The sequence below is a fragment of the Lontra canadensis genome, unplaced genomic scaffold, assembly GCF_010015895.1.
Source record: "Lontra canadensis isolate GAN:19392208 unplaced genomic scaffold, GSC_riverotter_1.0 scaffold5, whole genome shotgun sequence".
Lineage (NCBI taxonomy): Eukaryota > Metazoa > Chordata > Mammalia > Carnivora > Mustelidae > Lontra > Lontra canadensis.
This window is the reverse complement of record NW_022630999.1, coordinates 6,614,732-6,631,325: the sequence shown is the minus strand read 5'-3', so window position 1 is coordinate 6,631,325 and position 16,594 is coordinate 6,614,732. Positions and strand designations below refer to the sequence as shown.

The 16,594-nt window shown below is 43.3% G+C and overlaps 1 protein-coding gene across 2 annotated transcripts; it reads right to left on the bottom strand.

Moving 5' to 3' along the window:
* Positions 1-2,935: 2,935 nt before the first annotated feature.
* PTGER4 (prostaglandin E receptor 4) lies at positions 2,936-16,327 on the bottom strand. Of its 2 annotated transcripts, none has more exons than XM_032851376.1 (3): positions 15,720-16,322; positions 14,334-15,255; positions 2,936-4,834 (listed from the first exon to the last, which is right to left on the bottom strand). In XM_032851376.1, the coding sequence occupies exons 2-3, from the start codon at positions 15,210-15,212 to the stop codon at positions 4,244-4,246; spliced, it is 1,470 nt and encodes a 489-aa protein (XP_032707267.1). In that variant the 5' UTR covers positions 15,213-15,255; positions 15,720-16,322; the 3' UTR covers positions 2,936-4,243. The 2 variants fall into 2 exon arrangements, with proteins under 2 accessions (XP_032707267.1, XP_032707268.1); XM_032851377.1 differs by lacking the exon at positions 2,936-4,834 and adding an exon at positions 11,394-11,976 and having other exon boundaries at positions 15,720-16,327.
* Between the last annotated feature and the right edge of the window lie 267 nt (positions 16,328-16,594).

The window sequence follows — 16,594 nt, the reverse complement described above, 5'->3', positions numbered from 1 at the left end:
TAGACTTTTTTGATATCCTAGGACACGTTTTGCCAACAAATGCACAAAAGAGCTCCAGATGGAGCACAGACACTCACAGACACGGTTCAAGCCCTGGCAGCTTGGTGCCAGGACGCTGAGTGCCAGTTTGGGGCAGGAAGTTGGGGGGCCTCTGTCACCGCTCAGGGTTGCGCTGCCTCTGGAATGGCTCGATGCGAAACCAACGCTGAATGCTATTTTTGCTTTTCACCTTTTTTGGTAAAAGCAAAAGTCTTCTTTGGATTTCTTTGGGTTAGTGAAAGCATACTGATGTAGGTCTTTTGTAAGAGCGAAGTGGTGTAATGCAAACCTTGGGAAAGTGGGAAATGCCTGTAGTTTAGGAAAAATGACTGTCTCGTGTCATATGGCTATTTCTGCATTAAGATTTAAGGCCAAAGGCATAGCTAACAGTAAATACTACTGTACCTTGGTTTTCCCATGGGCCTTTGTGTTTGTGACCCCAATAAGAAACCATGGAGAGGGTCCTTTGGGAAAGGACTTTTGTATTCCATGGTCTTCTCATCAAAGTACCACTTAATAGCTGTACCAGTATCACCAACTTTCCTAACACTCTTGGCGTGTTGGTTAGATTATCTTAAAGATAATGAGATGGAGTTAAGATGATATTTCTGTCCGCTATATCCTGTTGGGACCAGGAAGAGTTTAATACAAGCCAGTTAGACAATCAGAATTTTCTTGCATAGAAAGTTTGAAGCTCTTAAATGTTCAGGAACAAGTTTCCCACAAGAAACTATCTTCCTGTCACATAGCTGGTAAGTTTTATAAATAAATGTGGAATGGATGATGGACAATGCTGAAGCTTTTCTTCCTTGGCTGTTCCTTTAATAAGCCAGACGTAACAATCAAAAGACATTGTCATGGACTGAATTGTATTTCCTTGAAATTCAGATGGTGAAGCCCTCTCCCTGATCCCATGTAGCTGTATTTGGAGGTAGGGCCTTCAAGCAGATAATTAAGGTCCAACCCAGGTCAGAAGGGTGGGCCCTAATCCAGTATGAGTAGTGTCCTTATATGAAAAGAGACATCAAGGAAGCAGGTGTTCAGAGAGAAGGTCATGTGACAGCATAGCAAGAAAATGGCCATCTCAAGGCGAAGAGAGAGGCCTTAGGATACGCCAAGCCTGTTAGAACCTTGACCTTGGGCCTTCAGCCTCCAGACCGTGAGAAAATAAGTTTCTGCTTGAAGCCATGTGGTCTGTGGTATTTTGTCATGGTAGCCCTAGCAAACTAATATGGACATAGAAGCCAATTTAAAAATGTACAAAGGATTCAAATAGACATTTCTCTAGAGAAGATATTAAAAAGGCCAGTAAGCGTGTGCAAAGGTTCTCAACACCATTAGTCAGTAGGGAAATGAAAATCAAAATCACATATCCATTAGGATGGCTAGAATCAAAAAAGACAATAAATACTAATGAGGAAAAAAATATATCGATGAGGATACGGAGAAATTGAGCCTCTTCTACATTGCTGGTGGGAATATAAAATGGTGCAAGCACCTGGGAAAACAGTCTGGCAGCTCCTCAAAAAACTAAACATATAGTTAACATATGACCCAGCAATTTTATTCCCAGCATATAGAGAACTGAAAACAAGTGTTCACATAAAAACTTGTATACAAATGCTACTATCAGAAATACAGAAATATTTTTTTTAAAAGGAAATACAGAAGTATTACACAGCCATAAAAGGGAAACGAAGTACTGATTTGTGCTACAACATGGATGAACCTTGGAAATATGCTAAGTGAAAAAAGCCTGATATTGAAGGCCACATATTGTGTGACTCCATTTATGTCCAGAATAGGAGAATCCATAGATAAAGTGGTTGACAGGTGCTAGGGAGAGAGGAGAATGGGGGGGTGCCTGCGGGTGGGCAGGTTTCTTTTAGGGATGATAAGTATGTTCAGGGATCAGCAGTGATAGTTGTATTCTGTGAACATACTGAAATATGGGGCAAACTTTATGTGGATTTTATTTTAATTAAAAAAATAAACCAGAATCCGTATTCTGGATGGTGAACCTCTGAAGTGAAGTATGAGTGAGATTATTCTTTGAGTATTAGTAATGCTAATTTGTGAATGAGGCTTTGTTTTTCCTCCATAAACATAGCTGATATATAATATGGGTGGTATATGTATTTCATTTATATACAAATCTAAAGATTGTCTCATTGTCCATATACATGGGAGAAGAATGAAAGCCTCTCTCACAGGTAAAATATTCTCTGAAAACATTGTTTTTTAGGTTTCGGTTAGAATGGGGAAAGAGAACATCTCAGGCTTGGGCCAGAAGCTCCTTCTCTAAGCTTCCCTGACATCAGCTGAGAATCACTGTGCCTTCGGGTCTGTGAAGATGCGAGTCCTGACATCATCCAAAAATATCTTTAAAAACTTGCAAATGGCAAGTCACAACCTCACTTCTGGGGATTACTCTGAGTGTGTCCTTACAGTGGTACCATGTGTCAGCTAGGGGCTTTTCAGAAATGTGCACACCCCAGACCTACAGATACTGTTCTCACAAGCTCTCCAGAGGACTGATACATGATCAAGTTTGAGAAGCACTGATTCGGAGAATTTACAAGTCGGGAGGGTCACAAGCTTATGCTGATTTTTTGGTAATAAATATTTGGGTTCTCCACACAGAGTTCTCCATAAGTTAGGCCTAATACCGGCTCCCCTATACTCTCCTCCGCCCATATGTGATTTTAAGCCGAACTTACACCGAGATCTTGGTTTCTAAATATCATTCTCCATTAAGTGGATCCAAGGCTTTGTACCATTGTAACTTTTTTCTAAATTTGACATTACTTCAAAATAAAACAATTAAAAAATTCCAATTTAAAAGGATGTAGACGATGACCTGAAACAAACAAAAATCACACAAGTTTTCCAAAACTGAGGATATGGAACTCAGACTGAGTGTATTTATTTATTATCATTCCAAAATAATTTCAGTTGGTACAACTGCTTCTTAAAACCGTATCACTACCAGGCTCAGAATTTAATTACAACCAAGCAATTCACAAAAACACTTTAAGCAACAAAACATGCTTAGTATTTCCTTGAGAAAGGTCCTTCAAATGTGTACAGCATTGCTGGGTGTGACACAGAACCGCTAGAAGGTTACCCTTATGTGTCCCAGTTCTGCACTCCTCATGTTGTTAAACAAAGCTTCCGGGATACTTCCACATCTCAAAATAAAAGCTTTCATGGGGCAGTCTGCCTTCCTCTTAAATTTTAAAGGATACTCTAGATCGTTCCTTAGGAAAGGAAAACTATGAACACTTTAAGAGGGAAAACAAGTTGCTTAGACTCCTTTTATATTTTACATTTCAGTTATGGGTTCTTTATTCAGACCTTTTAAAATCTGTTATATTTTAAAAAGTATCAGTGGGGACAAAAGTAGAAAACATTTACCAGCAGGTTAGCTTCTTCCGAACTCACAGTTTTCTGGATAAATACATGTAGCATCACTAAAAATGTTTCACTATGTATTACACATAGCTTGGAAAGAACTTTAATATTCTGGACTATAACATTCATGTCTTAAAATAGTATCTTGCTTTATTCCTTTTATAATACTAAACTCTTTCTTTTAAAAATTTATATCTTATTTTATAGCTATGAATCTCACTGTGTATTTTCTACACCTTGGCCTGAATTTGTTTATGAAAAAAATCTAACATCTGCAACTTCAGCTGGTTATACTGGGAAGGGGGGGGAGGTTACCATAATTTTATTATACCTTGTATTAACAATAAACCTTCTCACAGAGAAGAAAATAGTTTAAATACCTTAAATCATATTTACAACAATAAAATTCACATTTCATGCTTTAGTGAGACACTTAAATCACAAGATAGTCCTTATAGTTTATTGGAATGGAGCCCTTCAGTACCTGGCCTTCTGCTGTATGCCAGATACAAAGCTCTGGATGTTACGAAAATAGCAAAACTTACGCCATCCTCCTATCAAGTAGAAAAACTGAGGGTAGATCTTCCCAGCCATCAAGTGGTGACAGAAATCCTGTGTCATAGTGAAGTGAAAAGCAATGTGCTTCCAACCACGGGTCCCCTATGAATCAACTTGATTGTCTGGAAAGTGCTAAAGAGCCCAGATGTTCTTTAATACACTTCCTTCATGTGTCTATTGCACAGGATTTTATATGCTTCCAGAAATAGTGCTGTATTTCTTTCCTTAGCTCCTATATACATTTTTCTGATAAGTTCAGTGTTTCATTGGGAAACGGGACTTGCAGAGAGTTCCCCTTGGGGGCAGGCCCAGACCTGCTGCTCCCATTAACCTCATCCACCAGTAATACACTCTCTGAATCCTGTCCCTGGGAGGAGTCCGAGGTCTCTGATATTCGCAAAGTCCTCAGGGAGGTGGTGTCTGCCTGGGCCAGGCCCACGCCAGTTACACCCGGAAGCAGATTCCTGCCTCCAAGACCATTATCACTGAGGTCCGGCATGTATAGGAGGGTCTGAGATGTGCTGCTGATCTCCTTCAGCTCTCGGGAAAGGAAGGAGCGGGAGTGGCCAGACATGGCGGAAGATGTCCTTCTGCTGTCTGAGCAGTGCTGTCCCGAATGATCTCTGCGGGACCCACCAATGCGGCAGAAGAGGCACTTGATCTTCTCTATTGCTTTGCTGAGCACAGTCTTCCGCAGAAGGATGTAGATCCAGGGGTCCAGGATGGGGTTCACAGCAGCAATTCGGATGGCCTGCAAGTCTGGGTTTTTGCTGATTTCTCGCACCAAACGTGGCTGATACAACTGGTTGATGAACACCCGTACCTGCATAAATGAGATGCTCATGTTTAGGTGTTGTCACTAATCAGCTGGGGAAATATTTGCATCAGTGTCTAACGTAGTAATATCAGCTAGCAGCCCTCCTTTCTATTAATAAGTGCCAAGAAAGAGCAGCTTACATGGTAAGCCTCAGAAAAACCGGTAATTGTGCAATCGCATTTGTTTTGAGTTAGTGTGACTTCAGTATTTCTGTAACTATCTTATGAATATCTTCCCTTGATCAAAGAAGGTATACAAAAATGCAATGTATTTACAGGCAACACATGCGTAAAGTGTCCTCGAGAAACATTTTATTAACTTCCTTTCTGTGAGTGCTTTTAAGTTTTTGCAATTCAGATGAAGTATCTTTTTCCCTCCACAGCCATTGATTTCCCTTATTCCAGTTGCCTTTTAATTTTTTTTATTTTATTAATTTTTTAAAAAAATATTTTATTTATTTGCCAGAGAGTGAGCGGTCACAAGGAGGGGAGAAGCAGACTCCCTGCTGAGCAGGGACTCCAATGCAGGACTCCACTCCAGAACCCTGGGATCATGACCTGAGCTGAAGCCAGATGCTTAACTGACTGAGCCACTTAGACATCCCTCCTGTTGCCTTTTTATATATGTAAATGAAACTGAGTTTGTAAGTTAACTAACCATCCAATCATCACAGAAAAGTCCAGAGATTCCTTTATTATAGAGTTTAGTAAGAATATACTGGAAACTTTTAGACCACTATCTGAATCTCATATCATCCAGAATGACCAGAGAATAGTTTCTATTTTCTCTTTAGAGTCTGTTCATACTAATCCTCTGTATTACCAACTCTTCCTTCAAACGCCTTTTCCAATTTTTTCCCTCCCACTGCATTTCTCGCCTGGATGATTGCCTCAGCCACCCAAGTGGCTTTCCCACCTCCAATTCCTCTCCTCTCCAATCCATCCTCCAAACTGCCACCAGAGGATTCTGTCTAGAAAGCAGATCTAACTGTGCTGCTCAATTGCGAAAACTTCAGTGGCTCCCTGCTGCTTATAAACTATAGTTTTGTTCAGCAACTGCAACTCCGTGCATCCTTCCTGGACTCCTGTCGGAATCAGTCCCTTCTGGGGTGCCTAGGTGGCTCAGTCGGTTAAGTGACTGCCTTCAGCTCAGGTCATGATCTCCCCCAGTCCTGGGATCAAGCCCCACATTAGGCAGCCTCTCCCTCTGCCTGCCGCTCCCCCTGCTTGTGCTCCCTCTCTCAAATAAAAACAATCTTAAAAAAAAAAAAAAAAAAAAAGAATCCGTCCCTCCTTTGTGTCTGTATAGCATTTGAGGCAGTAAATAGCCAAGTGCTGAAAGCAGCTGTGCACAGACCAGTCAGGAAGACAACTGGTTCTACCACAGTTTGAACTGTTTTACGGCAAAATGCACGTCTGCAGCCCACCATAGGACGGGTAGGCATGAATAGACGGGAGCATAAAGAGACCCTGGCAACCTGTTTGCTATTTTGGAGTCTTATTTTTGACAGTTCACAAGTTTACTATAATCACTTACTCATATATTCTTTCATGCATTTAATCATTTAAGAGTAGGCAGCTATAGTGTGTTAGGCGCTGCGATAAGTCTGGCCACAAAAAGTTGCATTAAATACCACAAACTTCTTGAAGGCAGAGAATAATCTACAAGGCAGAAGACAGGAAGGAAAACCAGCTGTGACTGCAGGGTGATTAAATGAAATGGGAGAAGAACATAGGGGAGCACAACTAATCCAGATGCGGGGCAGGAGGGTGTCAGAGGAGGCTCCTGGAGGCTCCTGCCAGAGGAGGGAGCTTGCCTGGGGTTTTTGATGGATGAGGGGGAGTTTGCTAAATTTAGAAGGAAGGATATAGCATTTCAAATAGAGGTAATTCCATGTGTAAAGTCATAGAAGAATGAAATAATATGCCAGCTTCTGGGAACGTCAAATGATTTAATTCTGAAAAGAGCATGAATTTATGTAAACTTAAGGATGACTACATTTTATTCTTAGAGGAAAAAGCACTTGCCGAATGTACACTCTTAAATTTACTCTTAAGAGTTTTGTTGTCTTAATCATCCTTCTAATTCCACTAGGATCTTTTATGTAAAAATCTCACTTCACATAAAGAGTGGTTTTAAGATAACTGACCTCTGTCTTTAGCAATTGTGTAATAATTATTACTTGCCTTTAGTAATTATTTTAACTTAGGGAGAAGGAAGAGGGTAGTCCCAGGCAAGGATGCATAAAAGCCATAAAAAAGGAGAAAGAACTCATGAAAGCAGAGCTGGAGCCATTTAACTAGGGGCAAATACCTCTAATGAGAGTCGAGGATGGTGCTGCTTTACCATACCATATAATAATTCATGTTCATGGTGCATTAATCACCATGAATGAAAGAGAAGGGATATTTTAGAAAGATTTATAACAGTGTAGATAAAATAAGTTGAAAATGCTGAAGGAAACAAGTGACATTAATCTGTGAAACTCAACTCATGAGAAACTTGTCTAGATTAAGCTAGATCAGTGAGGTGTAACCATATGTCAATTTCTTCTGTAGCGGGAATTCAGAACTTGATCAGTTACAGGTCCATAGTCCTTTTCTAAGAAATTAGTTTTTCATTTGCAGTTATTTTATTGTTATTCTTTTTTTATTCTTTTCTTTTTTTTTTTTTTTGATTGCAAAACCTGACTTAAACTTATTTTGGCACTAAAAGCTGAAATGAACTAGACCATTGGGGTATTTATACTTTATTTATTCTACTGAGTGTAAGTATTCCTGTGTTTTGCCTTGAGATATTGTCCCAACTACATATTATACAGTACATTACTAAACTGGTTTTCTAAAAGACAAGAAATTCTGAATTCTAAAACACATCTGGCCCTAAATATTTTAGATAAGGGATTATGGTCCTGTAAATTTCATAGAATAAAATAAAATGGCCAAATGGCTCTCAATACCATAAAATTAATACCTTGGTCTTTGGAAGATAGCTAAATAAAAAGTGAACTAGAATAAACAGAAGTATTTGATGTCTTAATAGACTTTTGGAAACCTGCTTGCACAAGCAATACAAGTCAAAGCAGGATTGATTGTCTATCTTTATAAAAAACTAGTGAAACAAAGCATTTTGGTTTCTTCTTACCATAAAGAATTATTGAGGCAATGAGCTGCGTTTGGGCACTGAGAGATGCCTTTTCTCAGATGAAGTGTTACCAAGACCTGAAGGTTCTTATCAAGCCACTCAGTCGATGGCCGATTCTGGTCTGGGCCCCAAGGTCTCCCAGTGAATTCCATGTTGCTTTTTCTGTTCTACAGGCTGGCTGGCTTTCTGTTTAAGAATTATTTCCTGACAATGGAATCATTGGTACAAAAAGCATGAGGTTTATATATTACTCACATCACCTACTATGTTCCTAAGGGTCAAAGAAATAATGGACTTAAATTTGTTAGTATCAGACCTTCCCAGTGCACAGCCTTTAGGAAAAAACCCCAAGACGGGTCTGTGAGAACTTGAGACTTGCAGCCTCTAGGTGGCGCTGTTGCTCCACCTGGGAGTTTTTGCACTACAGGTTCTCTCTAAACAATAGTTTTCACAGCCATCTCTAAGACCCTTTTCCGGAATAGAATCTTGGTTAACTCTGAACTTTACATTTCTGAGATTTTTAACATTGAAATCTTTTGTTGCTGGTTGCCTCTCCCACCAGTACCTCAAAGGAAACAGGGTGAGTATGGCAAGGAGAAAAATTTTTGAAAGGTTGAATTGGATATAAAAGGAATGAAATTTGTAGCTATTTACAGGAATGTATTAGGAGTTAGCATTTTATTTTAAAATCTCTACGATGTTTTAGAAAAGCCAGAGAGTTGTAAAAAATTAATAATTGGGATTTTATAATCCAAGGTGATGAGAAACATCACAGCAATCTCCCTTCATCCACAGCTGTATTTTATTTTGACTAGTGTCTGAGGGAAGGAAGGAAGCCCTACTTTAGTTCCAAGGAGTGGGGGGGGTGCGGCGGTTGTGCAAGCTTACGATATAATATAAGCCACTGAGCCTGGTTATTTAATTTCATTTTAAAAAAGGAGAGCCCACAGGATAGCAATAAAGACCAGTATGAAAAGTAACATTTCAGGTTCAGATCAAAACATTCTCAAAAAGTGGTCAAATCATTTGGAAAAAAAAAAAAAAATCAAGACAAACCAGTTTTCCTTTGTAGCATGTTCTCATTGGAGATTGACTTGAGGTGGAGAAAAAGACAAACATGAACAAAAGCTCCATGCTCTCCACAATGTTTGAAAAAGTCTAGCCATCTCTGTCTCGCTTTAAAGGCTACTCTCCCCAAAGCAGGGGAAACTCCAGATTAAGATGGGAATATCCACAGCAGTAGTTCAATGTTATGTGGGTAGGTGAAAGTGCTTTTCTGGAATTCCTGTCAAAATAAACAGTTTTCAGTGTTGGAAGAGTGTGCTCCTGATAAAACAGAACCTCTGCATGGGGTGGGGGTAGAGACACCTTAAAACAGTTCACTGGATGCAAACAACATGTATACTCTCTTGCAGTTTTAAAAGTGAATCTCTTTTTTAGGAGCCGCAGATTTGTGCAGGTGCTTTAACTTTAATATTGGCAGACACTACGATATTCTGAAGCGCTTGAAGATGACCAGAAATTAGGACTTGGTAGCATTGGAACATAACTTGGAGAAAACATGATAAACCCAAAACAAGGTAGGAGGACAGGAGAGCTGTAAGAGAGGCTGTTTGTTGCAGAGGTACAGGCATACACTCTGAATCAAACTAACCTCTGTTCAAATCCTGGCCCCATTCCTTCTAATTAACATGCAGGTGATGACAGGGCTTCGTACAATGCCTGGCACATAACGTACACGTCTGGTGTCCTTGCTTTCTTGGGAGCTCATGCATGTAAGTTTGGCTACTCTGGAATACAGGAATAATTTCAAAACCACAGTTTACAAGTAACTTTGAGGTATAGTTAAAGGATTTGGTATCAAAAACATGTCCTTCCTATGTAAGAAAAACCTGTTAGCAGGGAATGTCTAATTGAAGAATGTTGAAATTTTGATGAGACTGATTTAGTCATTGACTGTCAAAGTACAAATGCTTTCTAACAAATGACAAGATCCTAGAGTGGGGTTTGTGTGTGCTATGTGTTCTGTTCCAAGAACATAAATGGAATTATCTGTGTGTGCTCAGTTATCTAACTGCCCTGTGAAGAATCCAAAATTGACACAGCTGTTACTAGAAATTCTTACCACTTTTTTTTTTAAATGACAAAATATATTTAAGTAAAGGATAGTGGAAAGAATTCTTGCCTGTGTGGCAGTGTAAGGAAGCTCCGTTCCCCTTCCCTCTGGGTCACTAACAAGCCATTTATTGTAGGCAAATTATTTAATTTCTACAGTCAGTCTCTACATTGAAAATACATTTCTGAAGTCACTTTTTTTGTTGTTGTTTGTTCGTTTTGTTTTTTTCTATTCAAGCTTTCAGTATTCTAATGGGAGATTACAAGAATCACTTTGTGTCTTGGGTGGGGGGAAATCTTAGCAGATATTCATAAAACTGAGCCTTGACAGGTCAGCAAAGTGTGGTAAAAATTCAGGAGACTGGGACCCCCCTGCCCCCCACAGCTCCTCAGCAAGTTGCAGAAGGATAGAAATTCTTAAGTGCCCTTGGGAAAACTGAGGAGCAGAGTGCAAATACTGGCTAGCCTTGCTTTCTGCACTATTCGGGCGGGATGCTGGATGTGGGAATCCCTTCTTTCCATGTGCTACTCTCTGCAGTGTCCAGGCTTCTACCACCAACTTGGTCTGCAATTCCAGGGTTATGACTAAAAGACTGCTTTCAGGAATGGCTGTGTTTTTAACTTAGCCAAATTTATTTGAAAAATAATCAAATGGTTCAGGTTCTGCTGTAAGAGTACTCGAATTCATGGTATTCCCCTTACCCCTTTAACTGTGATTCGTACTCATCCGAAATCCCATCAGCTGGCCTGGGACTCCGGTTTGCTTTGCTTTCAGTAAAGTCTATCTATTCCCACCCGTTTCCTCTGCTCTAATAAATCTTTCTTGATCGAATGCTGGTGAAGGCTTTATAGAGACAACGGGCGTATAGGAAACAACCAAATTAACACTCACAAGAAGCTATTTTCCTAAAGATCAATGTTTTCCTTGTCCAAAGCAGAAGACGAGTCAAACTGGCCATTCTACCCCTAAAAGAGATGAATCCTTGTTACTTAGAGTAAGAAGAAAGAAAATAAGAGAAGGGAGTAAGCGGTAAATACGGCCTCGGCCTGCCTATGCAAGGGGGAATATGCTTTTCAAATCCTACGGCATTAACTGTTTAGTGCTGAGGCAAAATATCTGATTTTAATTGTTATCTCAACATGAATGACTGCAAAATTGGGCACCAGAAGTTGATCTAGCTACAGTATTTAACACTGGGACCTTAGGAGACTGTTGTCTTATTTGCATATTTCGGAAGAAGTCAGTCCCTTTCATTTATCTTAAGTGTAGACTCTTTAATTTCTTCAGCTTTTTTTGTGTTTAAAAAAAAAGAGACTGGTTTTAAATGGAAGAATAGGCCAAATGACCAAGAACCACCTTCCCACCGAATCTTGTCACGTAACGTTCCTTGTTGAATGTACTTATAACACCTTCTCTGTTCATTTATTATGACTCATTTTAGAAAATTTCACAAGTTTAGCACAGTTTCTTTTATCTACGATTAAGCTCCCAATCTTTCTCAAATTTCCATTCCAGGCTCTGTTTACAAGACATGTGTTTTGGATAACAAATTAAAATTTACTTTTTCCTATGTAACTCAGTATCAGGTGCCCTCTAAGAGCCACTGTAATTTTTTTCCCCTTGTGTCCAAAAGACAAAATTTGGCTGCTTATTAAACTTCAAACACTGTGTCAAGCTTTCTGAAACTCCAAATAAGATCTGTTTGCTCTCTTAGCCTTTCCAAAGCATTTTAACTGTTTTTGAAGGGTTTGATTTTCCTCAAATAGGATTAGCAACCAACTTGCTTTGATAAAGGTAAAAAGGGTGCTTCATTACTTTCCTTGGAACTGAAGATAGGTCCGATGGCTTTAAAAGTCAGAATTCAGAAACTTTAAACTTCAATTGCGATCTGAATATGAGAAACATGAAAATACAAGAAAGCTGTAAAAGTAAGCCAAGGTAGACTATAGTTATGGGTAAATTCCCCTTTTAACTCTTTCAGTAACAGGTGAACTGTGGGTGGGTGGGTGGTATAATGACTTCCTTGCTTATCATTAATTTACAGCTAAACTGATTCTGAAATTAGACTTTGGTAGCCAGAACTAAAGGCTAAACCCCAAAGTTACTGTTCCTTGATTCCTTATTACTTACAAAGGCGTGTGAGTACTTCACTGTATGATTACTTCTTAGCTGAGCCAGTTTCAATTTACAGAGTAAAATTACATAGTATCTCCTGAACTACTGACTTTATATAATAGTGGGTAGTATGTGTTAGTTAAAATGTGGCTAATTTGCAGTCTACAAGTATAGCTCCAATAGTTTCTTGCCTCTAGCTTCTCAAATAACATCAAAGGCTTTGTGATAAATGACCCCTGTACCACAGGGGCAGGTCCACTTCAGCCCATAAAATGAATGAAGTTTTTTATACCTCTTTGGATGTTTTAAGAAAACAATTCACCTGTTCCTGTGCAGTCATCAACAGCTTCATATGCTTACCTTCATATTTTAGAAGTATGTGCAACGTGTTGCTAAACTAGCTCTGTTTCCTCAGTTAAAGTGGATATTCTTCTGTATGTAACAGCCCCTCACTTTGTCATTTATTGTACTGTAAAACATAAGGCAGCAGCCAGAGAAAGGAGCCCTAGCGGGAGCAGGGTTCTTTCTTCCAAAATCTCACTGTATTCTCAGTTGCCATTACAGACAGTAAAATATATTTATGTGGCTCAAGTGTGACTTAACTTGGTAAATTATATTGAGTCCTGGAATGGTTTAAAAGCCCTTCTGGCCAATCATATATATTTCTGTTTTTTATAAATTGTCAAGAAGCTACTGTGTGCTGGCTCTCAGCCACATCTAAGTTCCTTTTGTTTGCACTCACTTTTATCAGAGATATAATATTTTTATATGAAAGATCCCTGGACTGTATTAAGAGAAAGAAAGGAAGAATAGCTCATTAAATTTATTTTCTCTTGTTCCCAATCAGCAGAAGAAAGAAAAGTCCTCTATATTTGAGTTGGTAGTTTAGAATTTTTAGACATGGAGTGTTTTGAGAGATGGAAAACCCAGAACTTGTTGCTTTCAAGAGAAACTCTAGGAAGCTGTTAATGCACCTGAACCTATCAGTTTCTGGTGCATTCTGGTTTAATGACAGGCTGAGAAGAGAACTTAGGTGCATTTTCAACCTTTCTGTTAATAACATTTTGAAAGCTAACCCAAAGGCAATTTTAAAGAAGGCGGTGTCCCCAAAGTGAAGTGTGCCAAAACTCAAATGCACACACTGTATGAAGGCCAAACTTAGAAATGTTCTAGGAGTGAGACATGATGTAATATTATGTGAACAGGGTTTGGAGTCAGGTGGGTCTGAGGTTCATCACAAGCTGCAGGGTTTTGGCTTGGCCATAACTAGATCACCACCTCTAAAGCTTCCTTTGTTTAGGATGGCACTGTACCTCTCACAGTTATTGAGAAGGCAAATTCAATAACCCCTGTACATCAGCCTGCCCTTCACAGGCTTGAGAATCCTGGCTTTCCTGGTCCCAAGAAAGAATGAAGGAACCTGACTCTGGGACATGCCCTAGTAGGAACTGGGACCCACACGTGCAATGCACAGCATGGTAAAGGCAGGAAGTCCAGCCTGACGGTAGTTCTGCTAGATTATTTTAAGCAGGTCACGCCCTGTATCATGTGAGGGCGTCAGACTAGACCAAAACACATCCAGTCTCTCTAGCTCTAAACTTCTACATTATCTACTAAAACAAACAAACAAACCAAAAGAAAAAACTTAATGCATAAATCAAAGCACCAAAACCCCACTGCCCTAAGGAATGGTGTATAACAAAGAGATCACCACCCCCGAGGTTTCGGGCTTCTGCGGTTCACAGTGGAGGACCTAAGTCACACTACAGCGGTTTCCCCTCCACATCTGAGTGTCAGGTGTTCCCGGAAGGCTCAAGGCCAATGTCAGGCAGCGAAGGGTAGGGGCTGTCCCGGGAGAGAGAGGAAACCAGGCTTTCGGAGAAAGAAACTGGGGGGCCTAGGAGAAAAGCACCTGCTACATCTCACTGGGGATGCGGTCGAAGAGGAGGTTGGGCCTGCGCTGTGAGAAGTCCAGCGTCGAAACTCCAGACCCGACCTGGAGGGCAAGTTCACTGTCAAGGCACAAAGAGGGAAAAGAGGAAGCGGCAGACAGAGGAGGGAAGCGGCAGACAGAGGAGGGAGGTGGATGCGGGGCAAGGACCTCTGAGGGCCCCATTCCCAGCCACTCACCACGAGCGGGATGGAGCAGATGAGCACCACCAAGGAGGTGGCGATGAGTAAGATGACCATCTGGATCTCGGCGCCCGCTATGCCGCGGAAACTCCGGCGGCGGCGAAAGTCGCCGAGGCGCGGCAGGGCGGGGGAGGCGGCGGCCGCGCTGCTCCGGCAGGGGGCCCAGGGCACCGCGAGCGGGCCCGCCGCGTGGTGCTGCTCGGTGCCCAGCGACGTGCGGCGCATGAACTGGCGGTGCATGCGGAGCAGCGCACCGCACACCAGCACGTTGCAGAGCACGGTGGCGAGGATGAGGAAGGAGCTGAAGCCGGCGTACATGTAGGAGAAGGCGGCGTGCGCCGTCACGTTGGTGGTCCAGTCAATGAAGCACCAGGTGTCCGGGTACTGCAGCCGCGAGCTGCCCAGGCCCATGTTGGGCAGCGCGCAGAAGAGCACGTTGGACGCATAGACCGCGACGAGCGTGAGGCCGGCCAGCCGCTTGTCCACGTAGTGGCTGTAGAAGTAGGCGTGGTTGATGGCCAGGTAGCGCTCGATACTCATGGCACAGATGATGCTGAGGCCGGACAGGCTGAAGAAGAGCAGGATGAAGGTGCTGTACTCGCAGAGTGCTTCGCCTCCGGGCCACTGGCCCTTCATGTACGTGGCGATGGTCACCGGACTCACCAGCAATGTGCCCAGCAGGTCGGTGACGGCCAGCCCGCATACCAGCGTATAGAAGGTCGTCTCCTTCTGCTCCTTGCGCGACTTGCACAGCACCACGATCGCCACCAGGTTGCCCACCACCCCGAAGATGAACATCACCGCCGGGATGGTCACCGGGCTGTTCGGACGGTCGGGGGTAGAGGAGGCGGACGCATTGACCCCAGGCGTGGACATGGTGCTGGCCCTCGGTACGCAGCCTTGGAGTTCGAGGCTGGGTCTGGGGATGGTGGGAGAGACAAAGGCGCGGTGAGCAGAAATTACCCCTTGCCGGTGTCAGACCAGGGCCCAAGAAACACTATGCTGATGAGACAGGACGAACGACTGGACCCTGCACGGTGGACTGTAGCCACTTACCAACTTCGGCCACCGAAATCTCCAGGCTCCGGATACGTCCTGCCAGAAGCACCACTCTACTGCCATTAATATTTGTCGGTTGATACTGCCAATCTCTCCTCCTCCCCCAGCCCAACTCTCCCCACCGCCAAGATGAACAAGACCTATCTCTAGGGACAAGTGAGTGGTTCGCGCTTATTCCCGACAGATTCTGAGTCAATAAAATCCTCACTGAAAACAAGTTACGGAAGGCAATTTGGAAAGCGCACTAGCTCCTCCCCCGCCCCGCTGGAGGAGCGCCCGCCCACCGCTCCCGGCCTAGTGCCCCCAAACCCTGGTCCGTCTCACCTGTGGTAGCCGCGGCGGTGGCAGCGGCGTAGGACCCCAGGGTCAAGGCTCAGGTATCCACGACACGCCTCTAACCTGCCCTCAGTCTCGCCTCCTCAGTGTGGAGCTTGCCAAGCCTTTGTCTTTGAGAAGAGCCGGGTCTCGGTGGCTGCCAATTTTCCGGAACTGGGGTCAGAATGGCAAGCTTTCAAAAACTTGGGAGAACCAGAAGGGTCGCGGGATGGGTCAACGCAATCTGATCTTGGATTTCTTTCTTTCTTTCTTTCGTTCTTCTTTCTTCCGTACCTTCAAAGACGGGACCAAACTTCGAGGAGCCCGCGGGTCGGGTCCCCGGGCTGACAGCGCGCAGGTGTGGGGCCGCGCGCGCAGGTGGCACGGAGCCTCGGTCCCGGATTCGGACCACCCTCCTCCTCAGCCCTGGGCAGCACGGGCGGCTATCGGGGCTGGCGGCTGCCACTGAGGCTGCTTCCGACGCCCCGGAGGCGGCTTGACGTCCACTTGGCCTGAGGCTCTGACCTGGGATCTTTCATCTTCTTCCTCTTGGCTGCCGGGTTTCGAGCTCCGCTCTCGCCCTTCCAGCCTCTGTACAAACTTTTCTTCTGCTCCAAGTTTCCCTGGCGGAGGCGGGGACACACAGAGCGCGGCCCGGGCGCCCATTGGCCGGCCGGTGAGGGGGCGGGGCGTGTTCTCCGTCGCCTGCGCCGCGAGGCAGCTCGCGGGGCTGGGAGGCGGGGCTCCGAGCCGCGCGCGAGGACCCGCTCCCCGCGGCTTGCCCCGCCTCCTCCCGGCCGGGGTCGCGAAGACAGGGGCGCGCGTCTCAGGCTAGTGTGCAGAGTGCCGCCGCGGGCGGGGGCCCCGGGAATCCCAGGTGCTCT

Bases quoted from the DNA above. Each gene is read 5' to 3' on its own strand.
- PTGER4 (XM_032851376.1), bottom strand. From the start codon at position 15,212: ATGTCCACGCCTGGGGTCAATGCGTCCGCCTCCTCTACCCCCGACCGT. The intron at 4,835-14,333 runs GTGAGTGGCTGG...TCATTTATGCAG, and splicing joins TCTGCTCCATCCCGCTCGTG to GTACGGGTGTTCATCAACCA.